Source organism: Macaca mulatta, chromosome 2 (genome assembly GCF_049350105.2).
Source record: "Macaca mulatta isolate MMU2019108-1 chromosome 2, T2T-MMU8v2.0, whole genome shotgun sequence".
Classification (NCBI taxonomy): domain Eukaryota; kingdom Metazoa; phylum Chordata; class Mammalia; order Primates; family Cercopithecidae; genus Macaca; species Macaca mulatta.
The window spans coordinates 132,286,194-132,314,007 of NC_133407.1; the positions used below are offsets into that span (position 1 = coordinate 132,286,194).

The 27,814-nt window shown below is 39.4% G+C and overlaps 1 protein-coding gene across 8 annotated transcripts in view; it reads right to left on the minus strand.

The window, feature by feature from the left end:
- Positions 1 to 2,591: 2,591 nt before the first annotated feature.
- The window catches only part of TAFA4 (TAFA chemokine like family member 4), a 199,234-nt gene continuing 174,011 nt past the window's right edge, over positions 2,592 to 27,814 (minus strand). For 6 of the 8 annotated variants that reach the window (XM_077993309.1, XM_077993308.1, XM_077993311.1 and 3 more), the window contains 2 exons: positions 16,071 to 16,154; positions 2,592 to 3,955 (listed from right to left, as the gene is read on the minus strand). In XM_077993309.1, coding sequence (XP_077849435.1) covers positions 3,765 to 3,955; positions 16,071 to 16,154 — 275 coding nt within the window. In that variant the 3' untranslated portion in view covers positions 2,592 to 3,764. Of the gene's footprint in view, positions 3,956 to 16,029; positions 16,155 to 27,814 lie in introns of all 8 variants that reach the window. The other 2 variants (XM_028844354.2, XM_028844355.2) reach the window with 1 other exon arrangement.

Below are 27,814 nucleotides of genomic sequence, written 5' to 3' on the forward strand. Positions count from 1 at the left end.
ACGACTATTTATATAGGATGTGCGTTGTATTAGTATTATAAGGAACCTAGGGATGACTTAAAGTTTATGGGAGGATGTGCGTAGGTTATATGCACGTACTACGCCAGTTTGTTCAGGCTAGACTGCTTCACTAAATGGCAAAGTTAGTCAACAGACTAGCACTGGATTTATCCTTGGTCAGTGGGTCCCTAATAGTGCACGAAGAATTTTGTGCGGAAGCATTTTCCAGTTTATCTGTGAAATAGGCATTTTTGGTATGGTGTTTCCATTGCCACTTTCAGGAGTCGATGCTCAACCTTGTATACACACCAACAAGTTCTTGCAAAACTTCAAATGAAAGAAGCTGGCCAAGTAGAGATGGTGGTGGATGAAGGAGTATATATAGACCCATAAAAGGGGCAGCTTCTCTGCATCCAGTAGTGTTGATGTGAGAGAACATAGGCTGTTCAATGTTGCTACATGGGCTTGTTTAAGCAACCTTGGAAATCCACATAACATATGCTAGATTGTATCTGCTCTTGTAATCAAGTGCAGGCTTAGCTGTTCACCACTTATAAAACCAATAACAAGGATGAAGTGTAGTGAAAGGAAAATGATTCTATTTCCAGAGCTAGCTGTGGGGAAACACCCAGCTCACCCTTTCCAGAACCACTTCAAACTTTCGGCTGGGGAGAAGGGATTAAAGAGGGAACTTGGAATGGGAGGCATGGGGGAATGGTGCTGAATACAAGGTCCACATGTCTTCTTCTGGTGACTATCTCGAACTATTGTCTACCAGGAACACGGACGGCTGTCATCTTAAAATGTCTGGGGTGTGGACTAACCACCTTGAGGTAATTTCTGGAATTTTGCAGCTGGGTCTCCATTCTTGGTCTCCATTCTCGGTCTGTCTCAACATTAGCCCCTGGAACTTCTAAGTAAGCATATAATTAGATAAAAGCATACAGTTAGATAAATGTGCATGGGGGAAAGGAGTACATAGTGTAAAAGGAAGGGAATGGAGTTTCAAAGTATGTTTGAGGCTCTATTTTAAGACTAAGGAAAAGTTTCTACAGTTGTTTTGAGGTTACATCTTGAGACTTGGAAGAAAGGAGGGAAAAAAAGTTTAAAAGTGCATTTTCAAGCTCGACTGCTCAGTTACACTATCAGGTAGCCTCTGGCATGAGGAGAGGGGCAAGTGATCTGCCAATGAGCACAGTGGTATATGTAACTTACAGTCAGCTTATAGTCCAAGACGAACTACAGAGCAGTTCAATATTTTTAATATTGTTCCTGGCCAGGTTTCCTTTAAATAAATTCTTTAAAACACAAATATTCTTTTAAATGCAAGCAGAAATTCAGTTATGATTATTTTACCCATTTTAAAAAAATGGGTAGCAACATGATATTCTTCATCAGTCTGTTGACATTGGGATAGTGGCAAAGACTGCAGGTGCTGGATGCAAACCATCTGGCTACAGATTTAAGGCTACCCCATCACCTGGACACCTAGAATACAGAATAGTATTTTAGAAGTACTCTCAAAGAAAAATCTAGAATTTTCTGTATCTCATCATGACTCTCATTGTATAATTTCCAGTAATAACTCCCTGTGTGAGTTTGGGTTGGTCTAATATCTTGTAGGTCTTAAATTCTCCTCTATGAAATGGAAATACTCATAAATATCTCCCAAATTGAGTAGAAAAATAGGTTTATAGAGGGACAGAGAATTTTGCCAATAACTGTAACAGCCTTGTAGAGGCTCCTTAAATGTAACTTACTAACAGAGTTTCACCTTTCCAATGTGGAAATGAAGGCAAAGGGGTATATGGTTTGGAGCAGCACATCCAGACATGAGGGAGAGAGAAAAAAATCTAGGTAGTTACTGTTCCTTTATAGAGACTTTGGCTGTGTCCACACAGATACAAGCAGCAAAGGTTTCTCAGGTGTTGAGACTACATGTGCCAGTCAGAGTCCTAACATGCTGTGACCAACAGCCTCAAAACTGTCCTGGTATGTTTGTTTTAAATTCTGTAAAAATACCAAAAATTCTCTTACCTATTTCCCTACAGGAAAGGAATGGGAATGATAACATTAACATGCTTCTCAAAGCAAGCCCCATTTCAGGCCTTACTTTTGAAGTAAAAAGTACACTTTGAAACAGCAATGGATGAAATGGCAGCTTTGAGGCCTGCCATTTTCCCAAATGGACCACTGATTCCCTGGAAGTGGTTTACTCACCAGACATGTACCTAAAGGTGAAGTACTGTCATAGTTACTTAATCTTATTTGGGGTACAAGATCAGACGCATGGGCTAAAAAACTAAGTCACTGTTTCATGTATCACAAAATTTATATATATATATTTTTAACTCAATACTAAAGGGAGCAAAGTATGCATAAAACATCATGAGTGTACCTAAGCTTAATGCTACATAGGTTTGGGAGAAGAAACGAAGCCACCCAAATGTATGTGCCAACTTTGCGATATAGTTCACATCCCCAAAGTTAAGTGTTATTTTTAAGAGGAGTTTTTCATGTTTAAAATCTGCAAGCCTAGGTAGGATGTTAACACAAAGTCTTAAGGCATATAATAATCACAAAAACATGTATGCCATCAGCAGGATGAATTTTTTTACTTATCCATACAATCATAACAAATGTAGTAAGCATCTAGTCAAATTCAAAAATTTAGCCAACAAATCTTTCCATTCCTTCTGCAAGAATAAAATCAAATAACCATTATGCTATAAACAACATTAAAGTATTGATTTATTTTCCCCCCATAAATGTGAAAGGACAGGGATAATTAACTTGGTGCACAAACTATGTTTTTGGTATTTCTTAATATATAAAATTCATCCCATATTTTTACAGTAGTATGTACCTTATACATTTAAAATCTGGGTCAGTCATTCTTCATCTGTTTCATACGTTTCCACGTGACAGCATCTGAGAATATGTGGAGACATGTCTGTTGCAAAATCATTAAGCCAATCAGGACTCAGATTTTAAAGAAATAAGAAATAACACAGAAATAGGGAAACAGCCAAGTTAAGAAGAACTCATTTACAGTCTAAAAATTCAGCACTGAAAGACTCCTGTCTAGGAGTTAAAATATTTTCATATAATTGGCATAAACTTGATCTAAGAAATAACCCTTGATCTAAATTGAGATTTGTTTATATTTTAAATGATTTACCTACATGACTACACAAAAGCCATAAAAATTCCAACAAGTTTTATAAATATGTTCTGATAGAGCTTTGGTTATAAAATATTGGAATTGATATGCTTCCTTAGCACTCAGTAAAATGGTACATTGAAGTTAAAACGCTCTCATTTTCTCTCTGCTAACTGGACAATGGAAAGTAAAAATACAATGACACACAATAATCCAACTATGTCCTTCTATTCTTCAAAGATTATAAAATAAATGTTCATTACCAGTTAACCAGTTGATCTCTAGCAGTAATTTTCTTCACCAGTTAATCTACATCTGCAAATATGTTTTGCCAAAATCTTTTTAGACCCCTTTAAAACCACTTTAATACAAGGGCAAAAGGAAAAGTTCAAAAGAGGAACAGAATGAGGACCCTTTGAAACATACATCTAAGTTCTTTTGTAAAGGCAGAAAGAAAGTGAAGAATGAACATGCCCTTAGTGGTGATCCATTTTGAAGACTCTGATTTGCTCTTCTCGGATGTTGGAGGTATGCTCCTTGGGAATCCAGATAGGATGTCAAATGTGTGGTGGCTTGTGATTATAATTCGACGAAATAAAAATCACGAAGCAGAGAGGGCTGGGCCAGTTAAGTGAATGCCACCTCTCACAGCTCTCATATACAAATATGAAGTTGCTGAAATCCTAGACAATTTTCTGCAAAGGGGCCAGGATGGGAATCCAAGCAAAAGTGCTCCGCAATCTGCTGCCCCTCCAGGATTGATGCACACCTCTCTCTTCGCTACCGCGTTACCTAAAACAAATCAAATAAAGGAGCATTCAACAATCCATACCCACCAAAATAACCATTCCTGCCCCCTAGACCAATAAGGTCCTGACTATGAATAGTTTATCAGTTTGTACATTTACCTATAACCGACCTCACCAAATCAACTGTTCAAATTCTGCTTTGCAGCCTAAAAGCAAGAAATATAAAGAATACATGCACAAAGACTTCCAAAAGAGGGTATTATGCAGTCTGGCTTTGTATTTGTGAGGTTATAAAAATCCCATCTGATTAGGTACACTCATCGCCCATCAATTCATGCATGCTGAGCATGCTTTGTTAATGGCACTAAAAATTTTTCAAATGGTTGATTAAAATCAGTGCATGTCAAGATAAAAATGTTGCCTTTATTTTTTTTTTTATGCAGTTAACTTTCACTTTTGAAAATAGGTTATTTTATAAAACTGCTGTATTATCCATTAAAAAGGTAGTGGTTGTATTTTTCATTTTTAAACATCCAGGCTCATTGCTTATGATCTAAGAAAATAGAACAGCAGTTTCTATAGTTGATTGGTCATATAAGAAATTTTATGTGTTAGCCAATATACCAGTTCAGGTGGAAAAAAAAAAAAAGCATAAGACTTTAACATGCGTACACCACAAAAATATTAATATTTTTTCAAAGCAAATTATTTGATAGTACAGTCACTATACCTGGGCTTTAGACCCAATCAGCTATGTATGCAAACCTCAGCCTTGCTATTAACTGACATACGGCCTTTATGTATTCAACAATATTACTCCCCTTTTGTTTGTACTGGGTAACTACAGCAAACTAAACAAAACCCTGCCCTCATGGAGCTTACCTTCTAGAGCAGGGGCTGGAAAACTTACTGGAAAGGACTATATACGGTAAATATTTTCAGCTTTGCCGGCCATACAGTCACTATAGCAACTTCTTAACTCTGCCTTTATTTCACTCACAAAAGTAGCCATAGACAATAAATAAATGAATGGGCATTGCTTTGTTCCAGACTTTATGTATAGATGGTGAAATCTGAATTTCATATAATCTTCATGCATTCTGAAATATTCTGCTTTTGATTTTTTCCAACTACTTAAAAATGTAAAACCCAGTCTTAGCTCATGGGCCATACAAAAGCAGGCCAAGGGCTGGATTCGGCCCATAAGCCACAGTTTACTGATCTCTATTCCAGAGGAAGAAGTTGGACAAACAGGTAAAATTAATAATATAGGCTATGGAGAAAAGTAAGGTAGTGTAATAGAGGAAAGAAAGGCTGGTGAAGGGAAGGTAGAGGGCTGTTCTATACAGGATGTCAAGGAAGGTTGAAGGAAGTGAGGGAGGCCTGACTCACTGGGAAGAGAGGAAGAGGTAAATGCAAGGACTGTGGCCTTTTTCTGAGGTTCAAGGAAGAGATGAGAAATGCATGGCAAGACTGAACTGTCAAAGAGTTGTGACAAATAGGACAAAGATGTAAGAAAAAGAGGAATCAAGGACAATTCCAAGATCTTTGGCTTGAGTGACTGAATGATGGAGTTGGCCATGTTCTGTGATGCGGTAGATTGTCTCTCTTAGCCTTAATTTCTTCATCTGCAAAATAAAGATAATAGTACCTGCCCCCTACAGTTGTAGTAAAGAGTGAATAAAATACATGACTTGAATGACACAGCCCAGTGGGTGACACACGGTTTGTACTCAGGGAATGGTGGCTATTGTGATGTTAGCTCTTTCTGGATCTATCAATGTACATCCAGGATGTAATTGTCAAAGGCAACTTATTCCCCATGCCCAGCTCATTTTGGACAACTTCACTGAAGTTGGATGATAAAATGCTCTCAGATTTATTTTCCTTTAAAATTATTATTGTACTGATTACATGTGGAAGATTCATTGCTACTTCTGAATTTTGATGGATACAGGGCTACTAAGATGCCAATATTAGCTCTACTCCCATTCCTCAGGGTACCCTGAGCATTACAAGTCTGACTATAGAGATCAGGGAAGACAAAACTTCAGGGTAAAGGAGTCATCTGAGCTGGACATTAAAAGACAAGTGGGGGGGGGGTGCGGAGCAAGATGGCCGAATAGGAACAGCTCCAGTCTCCAACTCCCAGCGCGAGCGACACAGAAGACCGGTGATTTCTGCATTTTCAACTGAGGTACTGGGTTCATCTCACTGGGGAGTGCCGGACGATTGGTGCTGGTCAGCTGCTGCAGCCCGACCAGCGAGAGCTGAAGCAGGGCGAGGCATCGCCTCACCTGGGAAGCACAAGGGGGAAGGGAATCCCTTTTCCTAGCCAGGGGAACTGAGACACACAACACCTGGAAAATCGGGTAACTCCCACCCCAATACTGCACTTTAAGCTAACGGGCACACCAGGAGATTATATCCCACACCTGGCCGGGAGGCTCCCACGCCCACGGAGCCTCCCTCATTGCTAGCACAGCAGTCTGTGATCTACCGGCAAGGCAGCAGCGAGGCTGGGGGAGGGGCACCCGCCATTGCTGAGGCTTAAGTAGGTAAACAATGCCGCTGGGAAGCTGGAACTGGGTGGAGCTCACAGCAGCTCAAGGAAACCTGCCTGTCTCTGTAGACTCCACCTCTGGGGACAGGGCACAGTAAACAATAACAAACACAGCAGAAACCTCTGCAGACGCAAACGACTCTGACAGCTTTGAAGACAGCAGTGGATCTCCCAACACGGAGGTTGAGAGCTGAGAAGGGACAGCCTGCCTGCTCAAGTGGGTCCCTGACCCCTGAGTAGCCTAACTGGGAGACATCCCCCAGTAGGGGCAGTCTGACACCCCACACCTCACAGGGTGGAGTACCCCCCTGAGAGGAAGCCTCCAAAGCAAGAATCAGACAGGTACACTCGCTGTTCAGCAATATTCTATCTTCTGCAGCCTCTGCTGCTGACACCCAGGCAAACAGGGTCTGGAGTGGACCTCAAGCAATCTCCAACAGACCCACAGCTGAGGGTCCTGACTGTTAGAAGGAAAACTATCAAACAGGAAGGACACCTACACCAAAACCCCATCAGTACATCACCATCATCAAAGACCAGAGGCAGATAAAACCACAAAGATGGGGAAAAAGCAGGGCAGAAAAGCTGGAAATTCAAAAAATAAGAGCGCATCTCCCCCGGCAAAGGAGCGCAGCTCCTCGCCAGCAACGGATCAAAGCTGGACGGAGAATGACTTTGACGAGATGAGAGAAGAAGGCTTCAGTCCATCAAACTTCTCAGAGCTAAAGGAGGAATTACGTACCCAGCGCAAAGAAACTAAAAATCTTGAAAAAAAGTGGAAGAATTGATGGCTAGAGTAATTAATGCAGAGAAGGTCATAAACGAAATGAAAGAGATGAAAACCATGACACAAGAAATACGTGACAAATGCACAAGCTTCAGTAACCGACTCGATCAACTGGAAGAAAGAGTATCAGCGATTGAGGATCAAATGAATGAAATGAAACGAGAAGAGAAACCAAAAGAAAAAAGAAGAAAAAGAAATGAACAAAGCCTGCAAGAAGTATGGGATTATGTAAAAAGACCAAATCTACGTCTGATTGGGGTGCCTGAAAGTGAGGGGGAAAATGGAACCAAGTTGGAAAACACTCTTCAGGATATCATCCAGGAGAACTTCCCCAACCTAGTAGGGCCGGCCAACATTCAAATCCAGGAAATACAGAGAACGCCACAAAGATATTCCTCGAGAAGAGCAACTCCAAGACACATAATTGCCAGATTCACCAAAGTTGAAATGAAGGAAAAAATCTTAAGGGCAGCCAGAGAGAAAGGTCGGGTTACCCACAAAGGGAAGCCCATCAGACTAACAGCAGATCTCTCGGCAGAAACTCTCCAAGCCAGAAGAGAGTGGGGGCCAATATTCAACATTGTTAAAGAAAAGAATTTTAAACCCAGAATTTCATATCCAGCCAAACTAAGTTTCATAAGTGAAGGAGAAATAAAATCCTTTACAGAGAAGCAAATGCTTAGAGATTTTGTCACCACTAGGCCTGTCTTACAAGAGACCCTGAAGGAAGCACTAAACATGGAAAGACACAACCAGTACCATCCATTGCAAAAACATGCCAAAATGTAAAGACCATCGAGGATAGGAAGAAACTGCATCAACTAACAAGCAAAATAACCAGCTACTATCATAATGGCAGGATCAAGTTCACAAATAACAATCTTAACCTTAAATGTAAATGGACTAAATGCTCCAATTAAAAGACACAGACTGGCAAACTGGATAAAGAGTCAAGACCCATCAGTCTGCTGTATTCAGAAGACCCATCCCACATGCAGAGACATACATAGGCTCAAAATAAAGGGATGGAGGAAGATTTACCAAGCAAATGGAGAACAAAAAAAAGCAGGGGTTGCAATACTAGTCTCTGATAAAACAGACTTTAAACCATCAAAGATCAAAAGAGACAAAGAAGGCCATTACATAATGGTAAAGGGATCAATTCAACAGGAAGAGCTAACTATCCTAAATATATATGCACCCAATACAGGAGCACCCAGATTCATAAAGCAAGTCCTTAGAGACTTACAAAGAGACTTAGACTCCCATACAATAATAATGGGGGACTTCAACACCCCACTGTCAACATTAGACAGATCAACGAGACAGAAAGTTAACAAGGATATCCAGGAATTGAACTCATCTCTGCAGCAAGCAGACCTAATAGACATCTATAGAACTCTCCGCCCCAAATCAACAGAATATACATTCTTCTCAGCACCACATCGCACTTACTCCAAAATTGACCACATAATTGGAAGTAAAGCACTCCTCAGCAAATGTACAAGAACAGAAATTATAACAAACTGTCTCTCAGACCACAGTGCAATCAAACTAAGGACTAAGAAACTCAATCAAATCCGCTCAACTACATGGAAACTGAACAACCTGCTCCTGAATGACTACTGGGTACATAACGAAATGAAGGCAGAAATAAAGAAGTTCTTTGAAACCAATGAGAACAAAGATACAACATACCAGAATCTCTGGGACACATTTAAAGCAGTGTCTAGAGGGAAATTTATAGCACTAAATGCACACAAGAGAAAGCAGGAAAGATCTAAAATTGACACTCTAACATCGCAATTAAAAGAACTAGAGAAGCAAGAGCAAACACATTCGAAAGCTAGCAGAAGGCAAGAAATACCTAAGATCAGAGCAGAACTGAAGGAGATAGAGACACAAAAAACCCTCCAAAAAATCAATGAATCCAGGAGGTGGTTTTTTGAAAAGATCAACAAAATTGACAGACCACTAGCAAGACTAATAAAGAAGAAAAGAGAGAAGAATCAAATCGACGCAATTAAAAATGATAAAGGGGATATCACCACCGACCCCACAGAAATACAAACTACCATCAGAGAATACTATAAACACCTCTATGCAAATAAACTGGAAAATCTAGAAGAAATGGATAATTTCCTGGACGCTTACACTCTTCCAAGACTAAACCAGGAAGAAGTTGAATCCCTGAATAGACCAATAGCAGGCTCTGAAATTGAGGCAATAATTAATAGCCTACCAACCAAAAAAAGTCCAGGACCAGATGGATTCACAGCTGAATTCTACCAGAGGTACAAGGAGGAGCTGGTACCATTCCTTCTGAAACTATTCCAATCAATAGAAAAAGAGGGAATCCTCCCTAACTCATTTTATGAGGCCAACATCATCCTGATACCAAAGCCTGACAGAGATACAACAAAAAAAAGAGAATTTTAGACCAATATCCCTGACGAACATCTATGCAAAAATCCTCAATAAAATACTGGCAAACCGGATTCAGCAACACATCAAAAAGCTTATCCACCATGATCAAGTGGGCTTCATCCCTGGGCTGCAAGGCTGGTTCAACATTCGCAAATCAATAAACATAATCCAGCATATAAACAGAACCAAAGACAAGAACCACATGATTATCTCAATAGATGCAGAAAAGGCTTTTGACAAAATTCAACAGCCCTTCATGCTAAAAACGCTCAATAAATTCGGTATTGATGGAACGTACCTCAAAATAATAAGAGGTACGTTAGCACAGCAGTCTGATCTACCGGCAAGGCAGCAGCGAGGCTGGGGGAGGGGCACCAGTCAAACCCACAGTCAATATCATACTGAATGGGCAAAAACTGGAAAAATTCCCTTTGAAAACTGGCACAAGACAGGGATGCCCTCTCTCACCACTCCTATTCAACATAGTGTTGGAAGTTCTGGCTAGGGCAATCAGGCAAGAGAAAGAAATAAAGGGTATTCAGTTAGGGAAAGAAGAAGTCAAATTGTCCCTCTTTGCAGATGACATGATTGTATATTTAGAAAACCCCATTGTCTCAGCCCAAAATCTCCTTAAGCTGATAAGCAACTTCAGCAAAGTCTCAGGATACAAAATTAATGTGCAAAAATCACAAGCATTCCTATACACCAGTAACAGACAAACAGCCAAATCATGAATGAACTCCCATTCACAATTGCTTCAAAGAGAATCAAATACCTAGGAATCCAACTTACAAGGGATGTAAAGGACCTCTTCAAGGAGAACTACAAACCACTGCTCAGTGAAATCAAAGAGGACACAAACAAATGGAAAAACATACCATGCTCATGGATAGGAAGAATCAATATCGTGAAAATGGCCATACTGCCCAAGGTTATTTATAGATTCAATGCCATCCCCATCAAGCTACCAATGAGTTTCTTCACAGAATTGGAAAAAACTGCTTTAAAGTTCATATGGAACCAAAAAAGAGCCCGCATCTCCAAGACAATCCTAAGTCAAAAGAACAAAGCTGGAGGCATCACGCTACCTGACTTCAAACTATACTACAAGGCTACAGTAACCAAAACAGCATGGTACTGGTACCAAAACAGAGATATAGACCAATGGAACAGAACAGAGTCCTCAGAAATAATACCACACATCTACAGCCATCTGATCTTTGACAAACCTGAGAGAAACAAGAAATGGGGAAAGGATTCCCTATTTAATAAATGGTGCTGGGAAAATTGGCTAGCCATAAGTAGAAAGCTGAAACTGGATCCTTTCCTTACATGAAAATTAATTCAAGATGGATTAGATACTTAAATGTTAGACCTACTACTATAAAAATCCTAGAGGAAAACCTAGGTAGTACCATTCAGGACATAGGCATGGGCAAAGACTTCATGTCTAAAACACCAAAAGCAATGGCAGCAAAAGCCAAAATTGACAAATGGGATCTAATTAAACTAAAGAGCTTCTGCACAGCAAAAGAAACTACCATCAGAGTGAACAGGCAACCTACAGAATGGGAGAAAATTTTTGCAATCTACTCATCTGACAAAAGGCTAATATCCAGAACCTACAAAGAACTCAAACAAATTTACAATAAAAAAACAGCCCCATCAAAAAGTGGGCAAAGGATATGAACAGACATTTCTCAAAAGAAGACATTCATACAGCCAACAGACACATGAAAAAATGCTCATCATCACTGGCCATCAGAGAAATGCAAATCAAAACCACAATGAGATACCATCTCACACCAGTTAGAATGGCGATCATTAAAAAGTCAGGAAACAACAGGTGCTGGAGAGGATGTGGAGAAATAGGAACACTTTTACACTGTTGGTGGGATTGTAAACTAGTTCAACCATTATGGAAAACAGTATGGTGATTCCTCAAGGATCTAGAACTAGATGTACCACATGATCCAGCCATCCCATTACTGGGTATATACCCAAAGGATTATAAATCATGCTGCTATAAAGACACATGCACACGTGTGTTTATTGCGGCACTATTCACAATAGCAAAGACTTGGAATCAACCCAAATGTCCATCAGTGACAGACTGGATTAAGAAAATGTGGCACATATACACCATGGAATACTATGCAGCCATAAAAAAGGATGAGTTTGTGTCCTTTGTAGGGACATGGATGCAGCTGGAAACCATCATTCTCAGCAAACTATCGCAAGAACACAAAACCAAACACCGCATGTTCTCACTCATAGGTGGGAACTGAACAATGAGATCACTTGGACTCGGGAAGGGGAACATCACACACCGGGGCCTATCATGGGGAGGGGGGAGGGGGGAGGGATTGCATTGGGAGTTATACCTGATGTAAATGACGAGTTGATGGGTGCTGACGAGTTGATAGTTGCAGCACACCAACATGGCACAAGTATACATATGTAACAAACCTGCACATTATGCACATGTACCCTAGAACTCAAAGTATAATAAAAAAAAAAAAAAAAAGACAAGTGGAATTTTAGAAGAGGAAGTGAAAAAAGGAGGCAGCAATGGTATGGGGAAGTATATGGCCTGTACAATGATTGGCAGTGAAGGCCCATTTAAGATGCTTATAATCTGTATTTTGCATCAGTTTCCAAGGGGGATCCATTGATGATCTCTCAACAGGGAGGGAACCTGGGCAGGGAGTTTACCCTTGATGCAGAGAAAGCAAGGTATAAGTCAATTAAGGGTGAGAACAGGTAGAGAGCTCAGTTAGACTAATGGTTCCCTCATGCTGCCTGTTCATCACACTCACCCTAAGAACAACTGTTTTAAAAGCATGGTTTTCTAAGCCCTATCCTAGACTTTTACTATACCAGAATATCCTAGAGTTAGAGTTCAAAACTGTGTTTCTAACACATTCCCATGATAGCATTAAATTATTATTATATTGACAATGACCCATGGTGATGGCCCAAGAGACAAGTAGATTAGAGAGCCATTTGAGGAAGATACTGAAGACAAAACCGTTGCTTCCATTCTGTAGAAATTTTCCAATATGAAATATTGGAAATATTGAGACAATAGAAACTTTGAAAAATGAAGTAAAAGAATCAAGTAGGAAGTCTGCAAAGAGCTACTGAAAAAAATATACTGGGGTCAAATAATTGTTGTAGAGGCTGTCTGTGCTTTGTAGGATGTTTAGTAGCATCCCTGGCCTCTACCCACAAGATGCCAGTAGCATCCTCACAATGTGTGATGACCAGAAATATCCAAGACATTGCCAAACGTCTTCTCAGGGGCAAAAGTGCCTCTGGATGAGAACTACTACTATAAAGACATAGCTTTTCACCCTTAGTAGAGGATTCAAAAATAAGAACATTAAAAAGTCTAAAATGTCTCAAGATTCAAAGTGATTTGCTTCTGCTCACAAACAAGATATGGCAAATGCTTGGCTTCGATGCTAAGAAGACATCATACCTTGTTAGAAGGCTTAACAATGGCAACCCCAGAGAGTGAAAAGCTCCTTAGCGCAGAGAATGCAGCAAAACCCAGATTTCAATTAAGGCAGGTCCATAGAGAGGGTCATATTTTCCCACAAGAAGCAGTAGCTCTAGAGACGCTGAAAACTATGTCGGCAGAGTAAACTCAATGCCAGTATTTTATACCTGGAAAAGATGACTAGTTAGGGAATTATCCTCTCTCTTTTCATATCTTCATCTAAAGCTATTAGTATTCAAGTTAACTGCCAACTATTTTCATATTTGCATTTAAATGGAAAATAAAATTCTGACATAGCTGGCTTACTGGAGACCATCTTACTTTAGCCTTTCTGTGTTTTGATGCTGCTGTGCATGAACTGTTTAAAGAAAATGGAAACTATTTTGTTATATAGTTTAGTTAACACATCCTCTAGGGAGATAATTGCTCTGCTTTTCTAGGACCTCTGTCTTACCTGTGGTGTAAGGTCAGTAACAATTTTAAGAAAAAGATACAACTGGAAGCTAGTCACAGATCCACAAATGAATTTACTCTATGTGCATAAGATCCATAAAAGACATAAAATGTTTTATGCAGTTCAAGTCACACTGACTTGGATTAATAAAGGAAACAAAGTTTTATGACTTCAAGATTATTCTCAAGTGACATATCACTAAAAAAGCAGCCCAAGTATCATGATGGCTTGGGGAACTGTATTATCTTTCTACAACTTTTCAAAGTGCTAAATGAAATGTCACTACCATTGAGGATTTAGCTAGAGCAAACTTACATTCCCAGCACTGAGCCAAAATGTCCCTAAAGGTTTGCTTCCTGCAAATGCCTTCTCTAACTACACATAAATAGAGAGCCGTTCTACCAAGAGAACTACCGTTGGATTCTGCTCATGATCTTGTTTTGTATTTATATATAAAAATCAATACAAATAGAATCTTCCAAAATGTTATTCCTTAGCCTACAAGAAATATGATGAAAGAAAATTTTTATCACTGATGGATGTAATACCCTAATTCATGGGTTACTCCAAGATTTTTACTTAGGAAGGAATTAGGAAAAAATAGCTGAAACGGCCCAAGGGAAAGATAAGGAAATTATCTTAAGGCAGGGTTTGCTTAGCAAGCATGCTGGGTCTATATAGGATGGAAGTTTATTGGGAATGGCTTAGAATGATACGAGTGTTGACCTCCTTGCCCCACCAGTAAATGACTCCATGGACTTCTGCTGCCCTGGATACAAAAGCAGATATCAGGTCATTACCCCAGTCATCTCAATATCAGTAACAAGGGTAAGTTACTTGACAATTGCAATTAATGTTGAAAATGGTCTTCATTTTGACATTCTGGTTTTACCTAGAATCAACTGACAACTATTCCATTGATAATCTGGGGTATAATATCAGCTAAAGTTCCCATTTAAAATGTTTTGTACAATCATATTTTCTAATATTTTGTTTTAGACTTACTATCTTTATGTTTTAATATATTTTACAAAATCTTAATATAATAGTTCATGTTAACACTTAGAAGAACTGGCCTGCTTTTGACCTCCATGACTGAAGATGAATTACTAAGCACTTAGAGTGCTCAAAGTATTCATAAAGGAGACGACATAAGAAAGGCAAGAAGCCATTCACTGTATGTATTTCCTAAGGGATCAAAGTTCAATAGCAGTGATAACCAGAGTCACTCCATTCCAGTATGTCTAATTCTAATGATCTTAGAATGACCTTGGTCATGTCAATTTTCATTCAAGAAATAGTTACCAAGGCATTCAGCTGGCTCTGGGACTGCCAGGGCCCAACATCAAAGCTCTCCCACGAGACAGAAAGTTCTAGGTATTAAGCAAAATATGGATAGCAATCTATGTAAAATGTAACCATAATAAATGCTCAAAGATACAGGGAGCATGCATTCAATCAGGAAAGAGGTCCCTGGAAAAATGATGATTAACCAGAAAAGGATGGAAACAGCCAGTGCAAAAGGACCAGGGTAAGAGGGACTGACAAAAGGCCAGGATGTTTAGAGCAGCAAGAAGGAAGCGGAGGTGGCTTAGCCATGTTACTCATTAAAGACCAGGCAGAGGCTAGTGGACCAATTACCAGAGGGTGCCAGTGGAATATTTTGAGGTGGATTAGCTTAGAGGATGTGCATTTTACAAAATTACTGTAGTCACTGTGTAGGGACCAGATTGGAAGGCAGCAATCCAGATGCATCTCCATATGAGATGGCCGATTGGACAAGAGGAGTAAGCACAGTGTTGAAGAATCATGGGAAAGTTGGGTAGTAAAAATCCTAAGGACAATGTAACCAACTGATCATGGGAAGATAAGGAAGAAGGTAGGTTTCTGGCTGGAGAACTGGGTAGACAATGGTGTTCTTCAGTGACAGTGAGAATTAAAAAGAGGACCATTTGGGGAGAAAAGTGTTGGCTTCTAAGTCTTGAATAAGAATCTCCAACCATTAAATCTCCTTTAAAGCAATAGGTATTTCTACTTGAGTAAATCATCTGGATGTGGATTCTTGCCATGGTGTTTTGATACACTGGCCTGTCAGCTCTGAAACTTTTACTTTATATCGGGCTTGTGAAGAAGCTGAAATGAATTTAGGGGCCCTGCCTAAAATAATGAATTCTCCCACCAAATCACTGCTCTATAAAATCTGACGCACAGAATGATGCTGGGAAATGCACTTTTCAAAAAGGCCAAAGCCCTAAGGTAGCACTGCCCCAGCAGGTTTGTCAACACATAATAATGTTTTGTTGATGGCAGAATAAAATCAAGGGGAGGAAGCCCCACAGTTGATAAATTGTAAATTGTAGTTGCATTTTGTCTATACTTGCCTTTGTAGTTTTGACTTTATTGCCACTGCTACAGGACCAACCTGAGTAATCTGGCAGCACTTTACAATCCTCTCCTTCCAAACATGGATTCATGTGACACCACCATTTCTGAATCACAATGGAAGCTGGAAAACAAAGGCCAAATAATATTTGTGACACTGTTTCTTCCTCCAAAGATGGACAAAATAAAACTCAATACAGAGTAGTACACTGAGTTCAAAGATTGCTATTAAATTTACTGTTAGTAAATTTAAGGAATCTCATCAGGCATATACTCTACAAAATATTTCTTTATTAAAAAATTTAAAAGCAACAGATGGTGACAACACAGAGAAAAGGGAATGCTTATACACTGTTGGTGTGAAGGCAAATTAGTACCACCTCTATGGGAAACAGTATGGAGATTTCTCAAATAACTAAAAACCAAACAACCATTCAATCCAGCAATCCCACCCCCGGCTATCTGTCCAAAGGAAAAGAGACTGTTATATCAAAAAGACACCTGCACTCATATGTTTATCGCAGCACTGGTAATAAATAGCAAAGTCATGGAATCAACATGTGTCTATCAGTGGAAGACTGGATAAAGAAAATGTGGTATAGATACGCTATCAAATACTACTCAGCCACAGAAGAGAATGAAATCCTGTCTTTTACAGCAACATGGATGGAACCGGAGGTTATTATCTTAAGTGAAATAACCCAGAAACAAAGTCAAAGTCAAAAGTCAGTCATTTTCTCACTTATAAACAAGAGCTGAATAATGTGTACACAGAGACATAGTCACGGAACAACAAATTGGAGACTTGGAAGGGTGGGAAGGACGAGAAGTTACTTAAGGGGTACAAGGTACACTATTTGGGTGATGGCTACACTAAAAGCCCAGACTTCACCACTATGTACCCTTAAGTTTATACAAATAAAAAATAGATCACTTTTGCAGTGGACTGCCCAACTGTAAAATAGAGCTGGTGAGATCTCAGGCTTTGTGGTGGGCTTGCCTGGGTTTGAATCTGACTGTGCCATCCTCTAGATTAGACTAGTTCTCGGACTTCTCTGTCCGTTTTTTCATTTGAAAAGTAGATCCTCACCCTAGGATATTAAGAGGATAAAGTTAATCCATGTGTGAAAGTCTTTGCTGACTTTGAGCCAGTCACAATAGTCTTAGAAAATGTTAGCTGTTATTATGGTCATCATCTTTGATTGCAGGTTACAATGGTATTGCAACTGGTTCTTATGTTTGATGGTCTCTGTTAATAGCAAAAACTAAAAGCACTAAAAATTTCCATCATACATGGTGTTCATCTCTCCATGCCATTCTAGTGAGTGGCCAGCAACCACTTAAAGTCAATTACAAAAAGCCATAGGAAAGTTGGAAGACATGGCATTCCTTCACCTTTTCATATGCCTGTTGGTCATTTGTATGTCTTCCTTGGAAAAATATCAATTCAGTTCTTTTTCCTACTTTTTAATTAGCGTATTAATTTTTGGCAATTGAGCAGGTGGGTTTCTTTTAAATTTTGGATCTTAACTCCTTATCAGATATATGACTTGCAAGTATTTTCTCCCATTCTGTAGGTTGCTTTTCCATTTGATGTAGTCCCAATTGTTTATTTTTGCTTTTGTTGCCTGTACTTTTGGTGTCATAACCAAAATATCATTCCAAAGACCAATAACAAGGACCTTTTATCCTATGTTTTCTTCTAGAAGTTTCATAGTTTCATTTCATAGATTACATCCTTTTCAAGTTAACTTTTCTGTATGGTTTAAGTCACAGGTCTAACTTCATTCTTTTGCATGGGAATGTCTAATTTTCTTCCCAGTACCCTTTAATAAAGAGACTATCCTTTCCCCATTGTGTAGTCTTGTCATCCTGTCAAAGACTAGTTGACTATAAATGCATGGATTTATTTCTGAGTTGTCTATTCTGTTCCATGGGTCTACATGTCTATTTTTATACCAGTGCCATACTGTTTTGATAACTATAGCTTTGTAATATAATTTGAATCGGGGCTGTGTGCCTCCAACTCTGTTTTTCTTTTTCAAAATTGCATTAGCTACTTGGGGTCTTTTGTGGTTCTATATGAATTTTAGGACTGCTTTTCTCTCTTTGTGGAAAATTATGTTGGAATTTGTTAGGGATTGTATCCGTAGATTGCTTTGGAGAGTATAGACATTTTAACAATATTTCTCCAATCTATGAACACAGGATATTGTTCCATTTCTTTCATTAATGTCTTACAGTTTTTAGTGTACAGATTTTTTTACCTCCTTGGTTAAATTGATTCTTAAGTATTTTATTCTTTTTGGTGCTATTATAAAAATAGGATCATTTCCTTAATTTCTTGGATAGTTCATTGTTAGCAAAATGCAACTGAGTTTTGGATGTTGATTTTGTATTCTGCAGCTTTACTGAATTTATTAGTACCTGGTATTTAAAGAAGAACTAGGCTGTGTGCGGTGGCTCATGCCAGTAATTCCAGCACTTTGGGAGGCTGAGGCAGGTAGATCATGAAGTCAGGAGATCAAGACCATCCTGGCTAACAAGGTGAAACCCCATCTCTACTAAAAATACAAAAAAAAAAAAAAATTAGCCAGGTGTGGTGGCAGGCGCCTGTAGTCCCAGCTACTTGGGAGGCTGAGGCAGGAGAATGGTGTGAACCTGGGAGGTGGAGCTTGCAGTGAGCCAAGAACACACCACTGCACTCCAGCCTGGGCAACAGAGCTAGACTATCTTAAAAAAAAGAGAACACTCCACTTTCTCTTCCAAAGAATCAAAGAAGAGAGAACACTTCCAAACTCATTTAACAAGGCCCAGCATTACCTTCATACCAAAGCCAGATTAGGACACTAGAAGAAAAGAAAATTCTAGGCCACTATCCTTGATAAACATAGATAAAAAATCCTCAACAAAACACTAGCAAACTGAACTGAACAGCACATTAAGAGGATCCTCCACTATGATCAAGTGGGGTTTATCCTTGGGCTGCATGAATGATTAAATGTAAGTAAATCAATAAATGTGACACACCACATTAACAGAATGAAGGATAAAAATCATCTGGTCATCTCCTGCAGAAAAATCATTTGACAACATTATGATAAAACTCTTAACAAAGATAATTTTGTACTGAAGGAATGTACTTCAACATAATAAAGGCCATATATGACAAGACATGGATATCTAAGCTCACCATTTTTATTCAATAGAATACCAACAGTCTTAGAGCAAGCAGGCAAGAAAAAAATATCAAAGGCACTTAAATTAGGAAGAAGTTAAATTGTCTCTGCAGACAACGTGGTCATAATTATACATAGGAAGCCCTGAAGACTTTCCTGATAGATTTGACTCAAACTAGGCTGCCTGTGAAGTCAGAAACTCAATTTCAAAGTTTTTATTGAGGGCCAGGCACCCTGCTAATTTCCTTCCTGTATTTTCTAATTTAAACGTCACTACAAACTTGAGGTTGAAAGACTACACATTAGGTACAGTGTATACTGCTCAGGTGAGGGGTGCACTAATATCTCAAATTACCACTAAAGAACTTACCTATGTAATGGAAGACCACTTGTTCCCCAAAAACTGTTGAAATGAAAAATATTTTCCTGTACTTCATAGAAATGAAAAAATTGAGGTCCAGGGGCATTAAGTGACTAGAGCAAGGTCACACAGTCTGAAAACAGTCAAACAAGCACTTGAAAAGAAGCAGTCTAATGCTAGAGCCCAAGTGCTAACACTTATATTCATACCTCCCTCCTTCCCTCACACATCTACTAGAAACAAATCCTTGTATGGAAGGAGGCAAGCCAGTGCATTCAAACAGTTTCCCAGTCAGACAAACACTATGTGGCATGATGAGAGCACAGGACAATTTCATTATTCATTGAACGGGCCAGACATTGTAGAATCTTCTCCATAAGTGGCCACATTGTCCCTGATTCTGGCCAAATATACTGAACTACTATCTAGTGATATCCATCAAAACAAATAGTACCTAAGTCAGGTGGATTTGTGATCTCGAGTAACCACTTGCTATTTAAATCAGGCATTGCCAACACCGAGAAAGGAATCTAGCCAAATTGGTTATTTATTGTGCCAGAGACTGCCATGAAACTGGGATGGATGTACATAGCAGGTAAAGCCTAATAAAGTTATATTCTTGGCCAGGCATGATGCCTCACACCTGTAATCCTAGCACTTTGGAAGGCCTAGGCGGGCAGATCACTTGAGGTAAAGAGTTTGAGACCAGCCTGGCCAAAGTGGTGAAACCCCGCCTCTACTAAAAATGCAAAAATTCACTGGGCATGGTGGCGTACACCTGTAGTTCCAGTTACTCAGGAGGCTGAGGCCGAAGGATCACTTGAGCCTGGGAGGCGGAGGTTGCAGTGAGTCGAGATTGCACCACTGTACTCCAGCCTCGGTGACAGAGCAAGACTCTGTCTCAAAAAAAAAAAAAAGTTATATTTTTTGCAGCCTCAAATATCATAACAGTTTCCCCTTGCAACTTCATGGAGCTGTGTCACTTTCAAAGCACTTTTACTTACTGTTCCTCTTTTGATTGTCCCAACAACCTTCAGAAACCAGAAAAGGGAGCCAGATAGTGCCACAAATAAAAACTAGGGCTTCCCTCAGAGTTAGTAAAGGGGTGGAGGGTGGTACTAGAATCTAGAATTTCTTCTTCCTCATCCAGTAGTCTTTCTACTGTATCACAATTTACAATCATATTTTAGATTAGGAAGTACTACACAGAGTTTTACTATACTCACAGTGTTGACCATTCATTCTTGTCTGAATACCATGGATTGGTTCCAAGTGGATATAAAAATAAATAAGAGATGGTCCCCAGCCCTCAATTTAAAATACCATCTGCAGGACTAGAAAAGTTACATAAATGTTGACAGAGCTTCGTTGTATTTACATAGAATTAGAGCTGAATTTAAAATACTTTGTCTTCAAAACTCTTCCTTAGACTAACTTTCTTCCACTCAGGAGTGAGAACCCATGTACTCTGGAAAGGTATCAGAGCTTCATGAAAGATTCAAAAGCAGTCTTGACAGGTGGCCAGAGGTCCACAACTGAAGACACGAGCAACAGTGATGGTTCCACCTGGAAGCCAGCAGACGCGTGTGGCTGAAGTGAGAGATCGTCAGGGAAGCCCTGGACGCTCAGATTAGGAGGGTGTCTGGGAAGGAACTATTAGGGGCTCTCGAGGAAAATTCAAGATTAGACTTGGGTCTCTCAGCAGCAGGGAGCCAGGGAAGGAGTCTGAGCCAAGTAGTGCAACAAGGTAGAGAAAACTGGGTGCCAGAAGAGTTTGAGAAGAACGAACTCTAAAACAGAAGAGCAACTGAGGTGGGAGTGAAGTGAGAAACTGCGGAATAAATTCCCTGCAGAGAAAGAGAATAAATCAGATAATCTCAACCTTTCAGCAGAGAAATGCCAGCCAGCACTTACTTACTGAACCCATGGGGACACAAGGTACTTCCAATGCCAAAACCTAGAAAAGGAGCTGGATGGGGGGTAATAAAAATGACAGATCCGGATATATATCACAGAAAAATATGCCACTTCTTAACTACAGAAAAAAAAATCAGCATTTACCTAGTGTTTAGGGATTTAAATTAAAAAATTTTAAAAGGAAGCATGGAAGACCAAGACAAAACTCTTATGAGATTATCTACCAGGTTTTTCATTTAATTGGAAAATATGGAGTGATGCTTTCTTCTAAAAACAGATTTGCCTCAGACTCCTTAGAATAGCAAGCTGCCCTGAAATGTAAAGGAGTCCTATTTGCAAATATACATTTTCCTGTCTCACAGAATAATATATTGTGAGGTGCCCCTATTCATCAATGTGTTACCCATGATGGAGTTTCTTTGTGAAAGGCTTTATGGCAAGTGCTTTCTCAGAAATGACAGATGTAAAAGGAAACACCACAATAATCAAAATACACATCGCAAATTCCGTTATGAGTTAAGGATTGACTAAGAAACTGACAGCAAAGGTAAGAACCCACTGAGGGCTCGACCTGACAGAGAATAGGGTGATTAAACAGCCAGGAAATGTAAGCTTCGAGTGCACCTTCAGCCTCACTAGCAGGGACAAAGGACTCAGAAGTAGGATTTTATTGAAGTTACTGGTGAGAACATCTGCCCACTTTACTGAGCCTTGTATCCACAGGAAAATAAGTTTGTAGGAGGCATAGATATTTTCTTCCTCTTAAAAAATATCATAATACACTTTAAATGAGAAAGTGTCTTGTCACTTCTATTTTTAAAATAAAATTCTTTTAAAAGCCCCAAGCTTCCTGACTTACGAAAACACATAATACCCCTATCTTCAAGCTGCCAACCTGTAATGAATTTCCAGTTTTATGCAGAAAGAAAGAAAAAAAAAATAAAAAGACAGTGAAACCCTCCCTAGTTTTGTGGTAGCAACTGGTATATTCTATAATGCTGTTGTCGAGGTGAATATTTCATGTGATAATTAGCTGTTTTGCTTCTGGTACGTTTTCCTTACTCTCTATTGTATAAAATGGGTTTTATTTTGTATCTCTTGTCCCAAATAAACATCACTCGGTTAAACAGAACACAATTATATATTTATACAGTTACTTAGATAAGCCAGACTTCAAATTATAACCAAGAACATGCTCACTTTTCATGAGTTGGACTCTTACTTGTTGATTTAGTTTAGCTGTATTTATTAAGTGTAAACTTGAGTGGATTAAAGGATGCAAAGTATTGCTCCTGGGTATGCCTGAGAGGGTGTTGCCAAAGGAGATTAACATTTGAGTTAGTAGACTAGGAAAGGCAGACCCACCCTTAATCTGGATGGGCACCATCTAATCAGCTGCCAGCACAGCTAGGATAAAAGCAGGAAGAGGAACGTGGAAGGGCTAGACTGGCTAAGTCTTCTGGCCTCCATCTTTCTCCTGTGCTGGATGCTTCCTGCCCTCAAACATTAGACTGTAAGCTCTTCAGCTCTTGGACTTACACCAGTGGTTTCCCAGGGGCTCTCAAGCCTTCAGCCATAGGCTGAAGGCTGCACTGTTGTCTTCCCTATTTTTGAGGTTTTGGCTTCCTTGCTCCTCAGCTTGCAGACAGCCAATTGTGGGAATTCACCTGGTTACTGTGTGAGTTAATACTCCTAATAAACTCCCCTCCATATATACATCTATCCTATTAGTCCAGTACCTCTAGAGAACCCTAATACACGTGGTGAAGGATATTCTAAAGAAAAGTGTATGTTTCTACTGCAACTATGAACAGAAAAATTAAGAAAACATCTTCCTAGAATATATGCCTTATAGAATATGCTCCAAGATTTTAACACTTTGTCTTCAGTTATTTCAATCATATTAAGACTCTGTGTTATTTAAAAATTAAGCCATTAACGTTTATATTTCTTGTTAAGAAAAGAAGCCACACCAACTTGACGCAGTTAACAGGCATAAGAGCAGTAGTTACAGTACTATTTTTTTCAAGGACTCTTACTTGTTCGCACATTCTGCAAATAACACAATATTGTTAGTTCCACAAAGTACACAGTGTACTGAGTCAGTGCATGAGTACACATACACTGATCTTTTGTGATCTAGGTTTGTCCTCTCTATTAAATGCAGACCCACACAAGCATATCCACATATATGGGGGACCTCTAAGTCAAGGTTTCTCAACCTCAACAGTATTGACATTTGAACCTGGTTATTTATCGTGGCGGTCAATCCTGTGCATTGTAAGATGTAAGGCAGAACTTCCGGCCTCTACATGCTAGACACCAGTAGCACCCTCTCCCAGCTGTCTTGAGACAATGTCAAATATCCCCAAGGGGGCAAAATCGCCCCTGGTTGAGAAACATGGATTTACAGTTTAAAGGCATATTAACTCAAAATGAGAGGTTGTGCTAGTCCATCAGACCTGCTCAAAGCTCGGACTTATGAAAATAATTCTAATCCATCATAAACACCATGCCACCTCTATTTTATGTCTTCCTCCCTGCCCTTACCATGGGCGATTCCATGAATCTAAAGTTTTTGCATACCCACTTGTGAGTTTTCTCTCTCTCTCTCTCTCAAACACACACACTGATATGGTTTGGCTGTGCCCCCCACCCAAATCTCATCTTGAATTGTAACTCATACAAGCCCCATGTTTCATGGGAGGAGCTGGTGCAAGGTATTTGAATCATGGGGGTGGGTTTTTTCCTTCCCTGTGCTGTTCTTGTAATAGTGAATAAATCTCAGAAGATCTGATGGTTTTATAAAGGGCGGTTCCCCTGCACACACTGTCCTGCCTGCTGCCATGTAAGACATGCCGTTGTTCCTCCTTCACCTTACACCATGATTGTGAGGCCTCCCCAGCCACGTGGAACTGTGAGTCCATTAAACCTCTTTTGCTTTATAAATTACCCATTCTCGGGTATGTCTTTATTAGCAGTGTGAGAACAGACTAGTACACACACATGCATGCACACACACACAAATCCTGACTGACTGTGAGCTCACCATGAAACCTATGCTGACGAGGTGACCTGCCAAATTTAGGCATCACATTTTTCCTTATCAGGAATCTTACAGTACTTTATAGAAACTTTGTTCATAACACTTCATACTCTTTCTTATTGGCACACTCTCTTAAAATGCAAATTCCCAGAAGGCAGGAATTAAATCCTAAAATTTGACTTACTCTAAGGCCTCACATATCAAGGCTTCTGTTTACCTTTCCAGTTTTGTTTTCTACTGTTTCCAAGCCAGACCAAGCTACTTCTAGTTCCCGAGTTAGCCCCACTCACTCTCATATGCTTTGTGCTGCCTCGTTGCCTAACTCCCTCCACCATCAAATCCTTCCACCTACTAAATTCAGACCCATTGCTTCTCAAGGGGCAGCATCCCTGACCATCTCTCCGTTCTCCTTTTGAGTCCTTCATTAATAAAAGTTTGTTTCTCTGAACTAGTAAACTCAGAGTTCCTTGAAACCAGAACCGGAGTCTCCTTCTCATACTTCCATCTGGCATGTAGAACAGGTCAGACACAAAGGTGCCAAATTAAAACGATGAATGAACCAACATATACAACATACATATCCTCCCAACTCCCAAAGTGTTTTGGTAAAATCTTCTCTCTCTGTCATTCAGCTGTCTGCACTGAGAAAAATATCTTTTAAGTGGAAGGAGAACATGCCCAATAAAAAAATCCCAATGAAAACACATTGTAAAGACAGACCCTATGTCTCATCACACAGCCCATAAAGCCATGAAAGTTGTCTGCAGTCCAAACAGTAACTCTCCTTCTTAACTAAATGAATTCTGACGTCTTGAAAAAGTGGGCTGGGTGCAGTGGCTCACGCCTGTAATCCCAGCACTGTGGGAGGCTGAGGCAGGCAGATCATGAGGTCAGGAGATCGAGACCATCCTGGCTAACATGGTGAAACCCTGTTTCTACTAAAAATACAAAAAATTAGCCAGGCATGGTGGCACACATCTGTAGTCCCAGCTGCTTGGGAGACTGAGACAGGAGAATTGCTTGAACCCAGGAGGCAGAGTTTGCAGTCAGCAAAGATCGTGCCACTGCACTCCAGCCTGGGCAACAAAGCGAGACTCTGTCTCAAAAAAAAAAAAAAAAGTGATGGGGCATCAAAAAATTTTTTAAATAGCTTTGAAAAGTAACTACTTTCTATTTCCGAGCTTCTGTTTTATTAATCATTTAAACCCAATATTTAGAAACCATTCGTTTTGACAAAATAAACTTCCTTGTACTACACATTTGTCTCATTTTATCATAAAACCATTCAGCATTATCTCTATAGAGCAGTATTTTGATAAATGTGTGGAATATAGTTTCCACCATAAAACAGACCTGTATATGCCAGCCGAAGATTCAAAAACAAGAATGCTTACCAGCTGAATAGCGTCTGTTTTAGGACCCAAGTAACCACAGACTTACAATCAAATAATTCCCTGTCCCATCTCCCAAATCCCCAATGTATATTAAAGACCCACTTCAATAACTCAGGGGAGGTTTCATAAGTTAATTATAACAAAAAAGTTTGGTAGAAGGGGAACAGCTAATTATTTTCCCTGTTTATATAATATAATCTATGGTTTTACAGAAAAGCAATGAAAACACTAGATAAGTATCTGTGGTGTGGATTAACAGAAATGCAAAAGGATATTCCAATTCCTATGTCAGCATTAATTAGTGCCCCATGCCAACATCTTCTTGCCTTTGTTTTAATTTAAATGTAAATTCAGGTGAATTTTATATTTTAGATCCTTTCTATTCTTATTGACAAATAAAATAAGAGGAACATATCAGCAGAGGATAGGTCTTCTCCACATGCCAATTAAGGGCATGATACTGCATAATTATTATGGGATAAAGATTAAGCAGGTAAAGCTAAAAAGCCCTAATGGAAACATATTCAGATAAGGAAGAGATCAAAGAGAGATGAAATCAGACATACATCCCAACCAAAGCTTAAACTTCCTGCACTTCTCAGTGACTTTGATCTAATAAACATTTATTGAACACCGACTGTTTGCCAGACAATGTTAGGTACAGGAGACACAGGCTGAAAGACCCAATCTCACGTTTCAGGGTGTTGGTACTTTCTGACCACAAATTTTACACACAAGTTACATGTTTACATCAAGCATAACCTGCACTGTCCAATGTGAAGCTTTGAGCCACAAGTCCCTATTAAATCTAAATTTACACTTGCCACATTTCAAATGCTCCATAGCCATGGGTGGCTAATGACTACTAGCCACACTGGACATATACATCATCACATACAGATACAGGTATCTATCTACACAGGTTATCTCCATAAATATATAGAGAGGGAACATGTGCATCATCACAGAAAGTTCTAGAAGACAGCATATACAACATATGCTGCATAGACTCTGCTCAGATGCTCCATGATTGGTCCATATCACACTTCCTATGGCACTAGGGAAACCATTTAGTTAACCTGCAAGTCTGTTTTGCCATAAACACAACCCAAATGTCCATCAATAAAGGAATAGTGACCAGGTGTAATGGCTCACAACCGTATAATCCCAACACTTTGGGAGGCCAAGGTAGGAGGATTGCTTGAGCCCAAGAGTTCAAGGCAGCAGTGAGTTATGATCATGCCACTGCACTCCAACCCAGATGACAGAGCAAGACCCTATAATTTTTAAAAAGGAAGAAGAATGGCTAAATAATTATGGCCTATCCATACATGGAATGCTATGGAGCAATTGAAAACACCCAGTTAGATCAATACATACCAGCACACAAAGATTTCTGCAACTTAATACTGATAGGAATAAAGCAGGATGAGTGTAATATCCAATGTGATAGCATTTATGTAAAACATACACTCATATTGAAATCTACCACTGTTTCCTACAACCCTAGCTCCAAATACACAAATATACAGAAATATATTGACCAAACAGATAAATGTAGTTACTTCTAGGGTGGTGGCCAAAGGGGATTTGCCCATACATAAAATTTAAAACAAGATAGTCTAGGGTAAGGTATTCATATTTTCTTTACTAAGATACTAATAGTCATCACTGCCCTATGAGTACTTTTTAGGTACTAATAAAAGTGCTTTGAATATTGTAAAACATTATTCTGGGTTAGACAGAATATAAAAAGTGTTTGTTAGAAGACATTTAAGGCCTACAGAGGCAAGCAAACACATTGCCTGTAGAGAACAATCTGTGATTACCAAAGTCCATTCTCCACTGTACTAAAACTTCTTCATGGGCCAGCCAATGGGGAAAGAT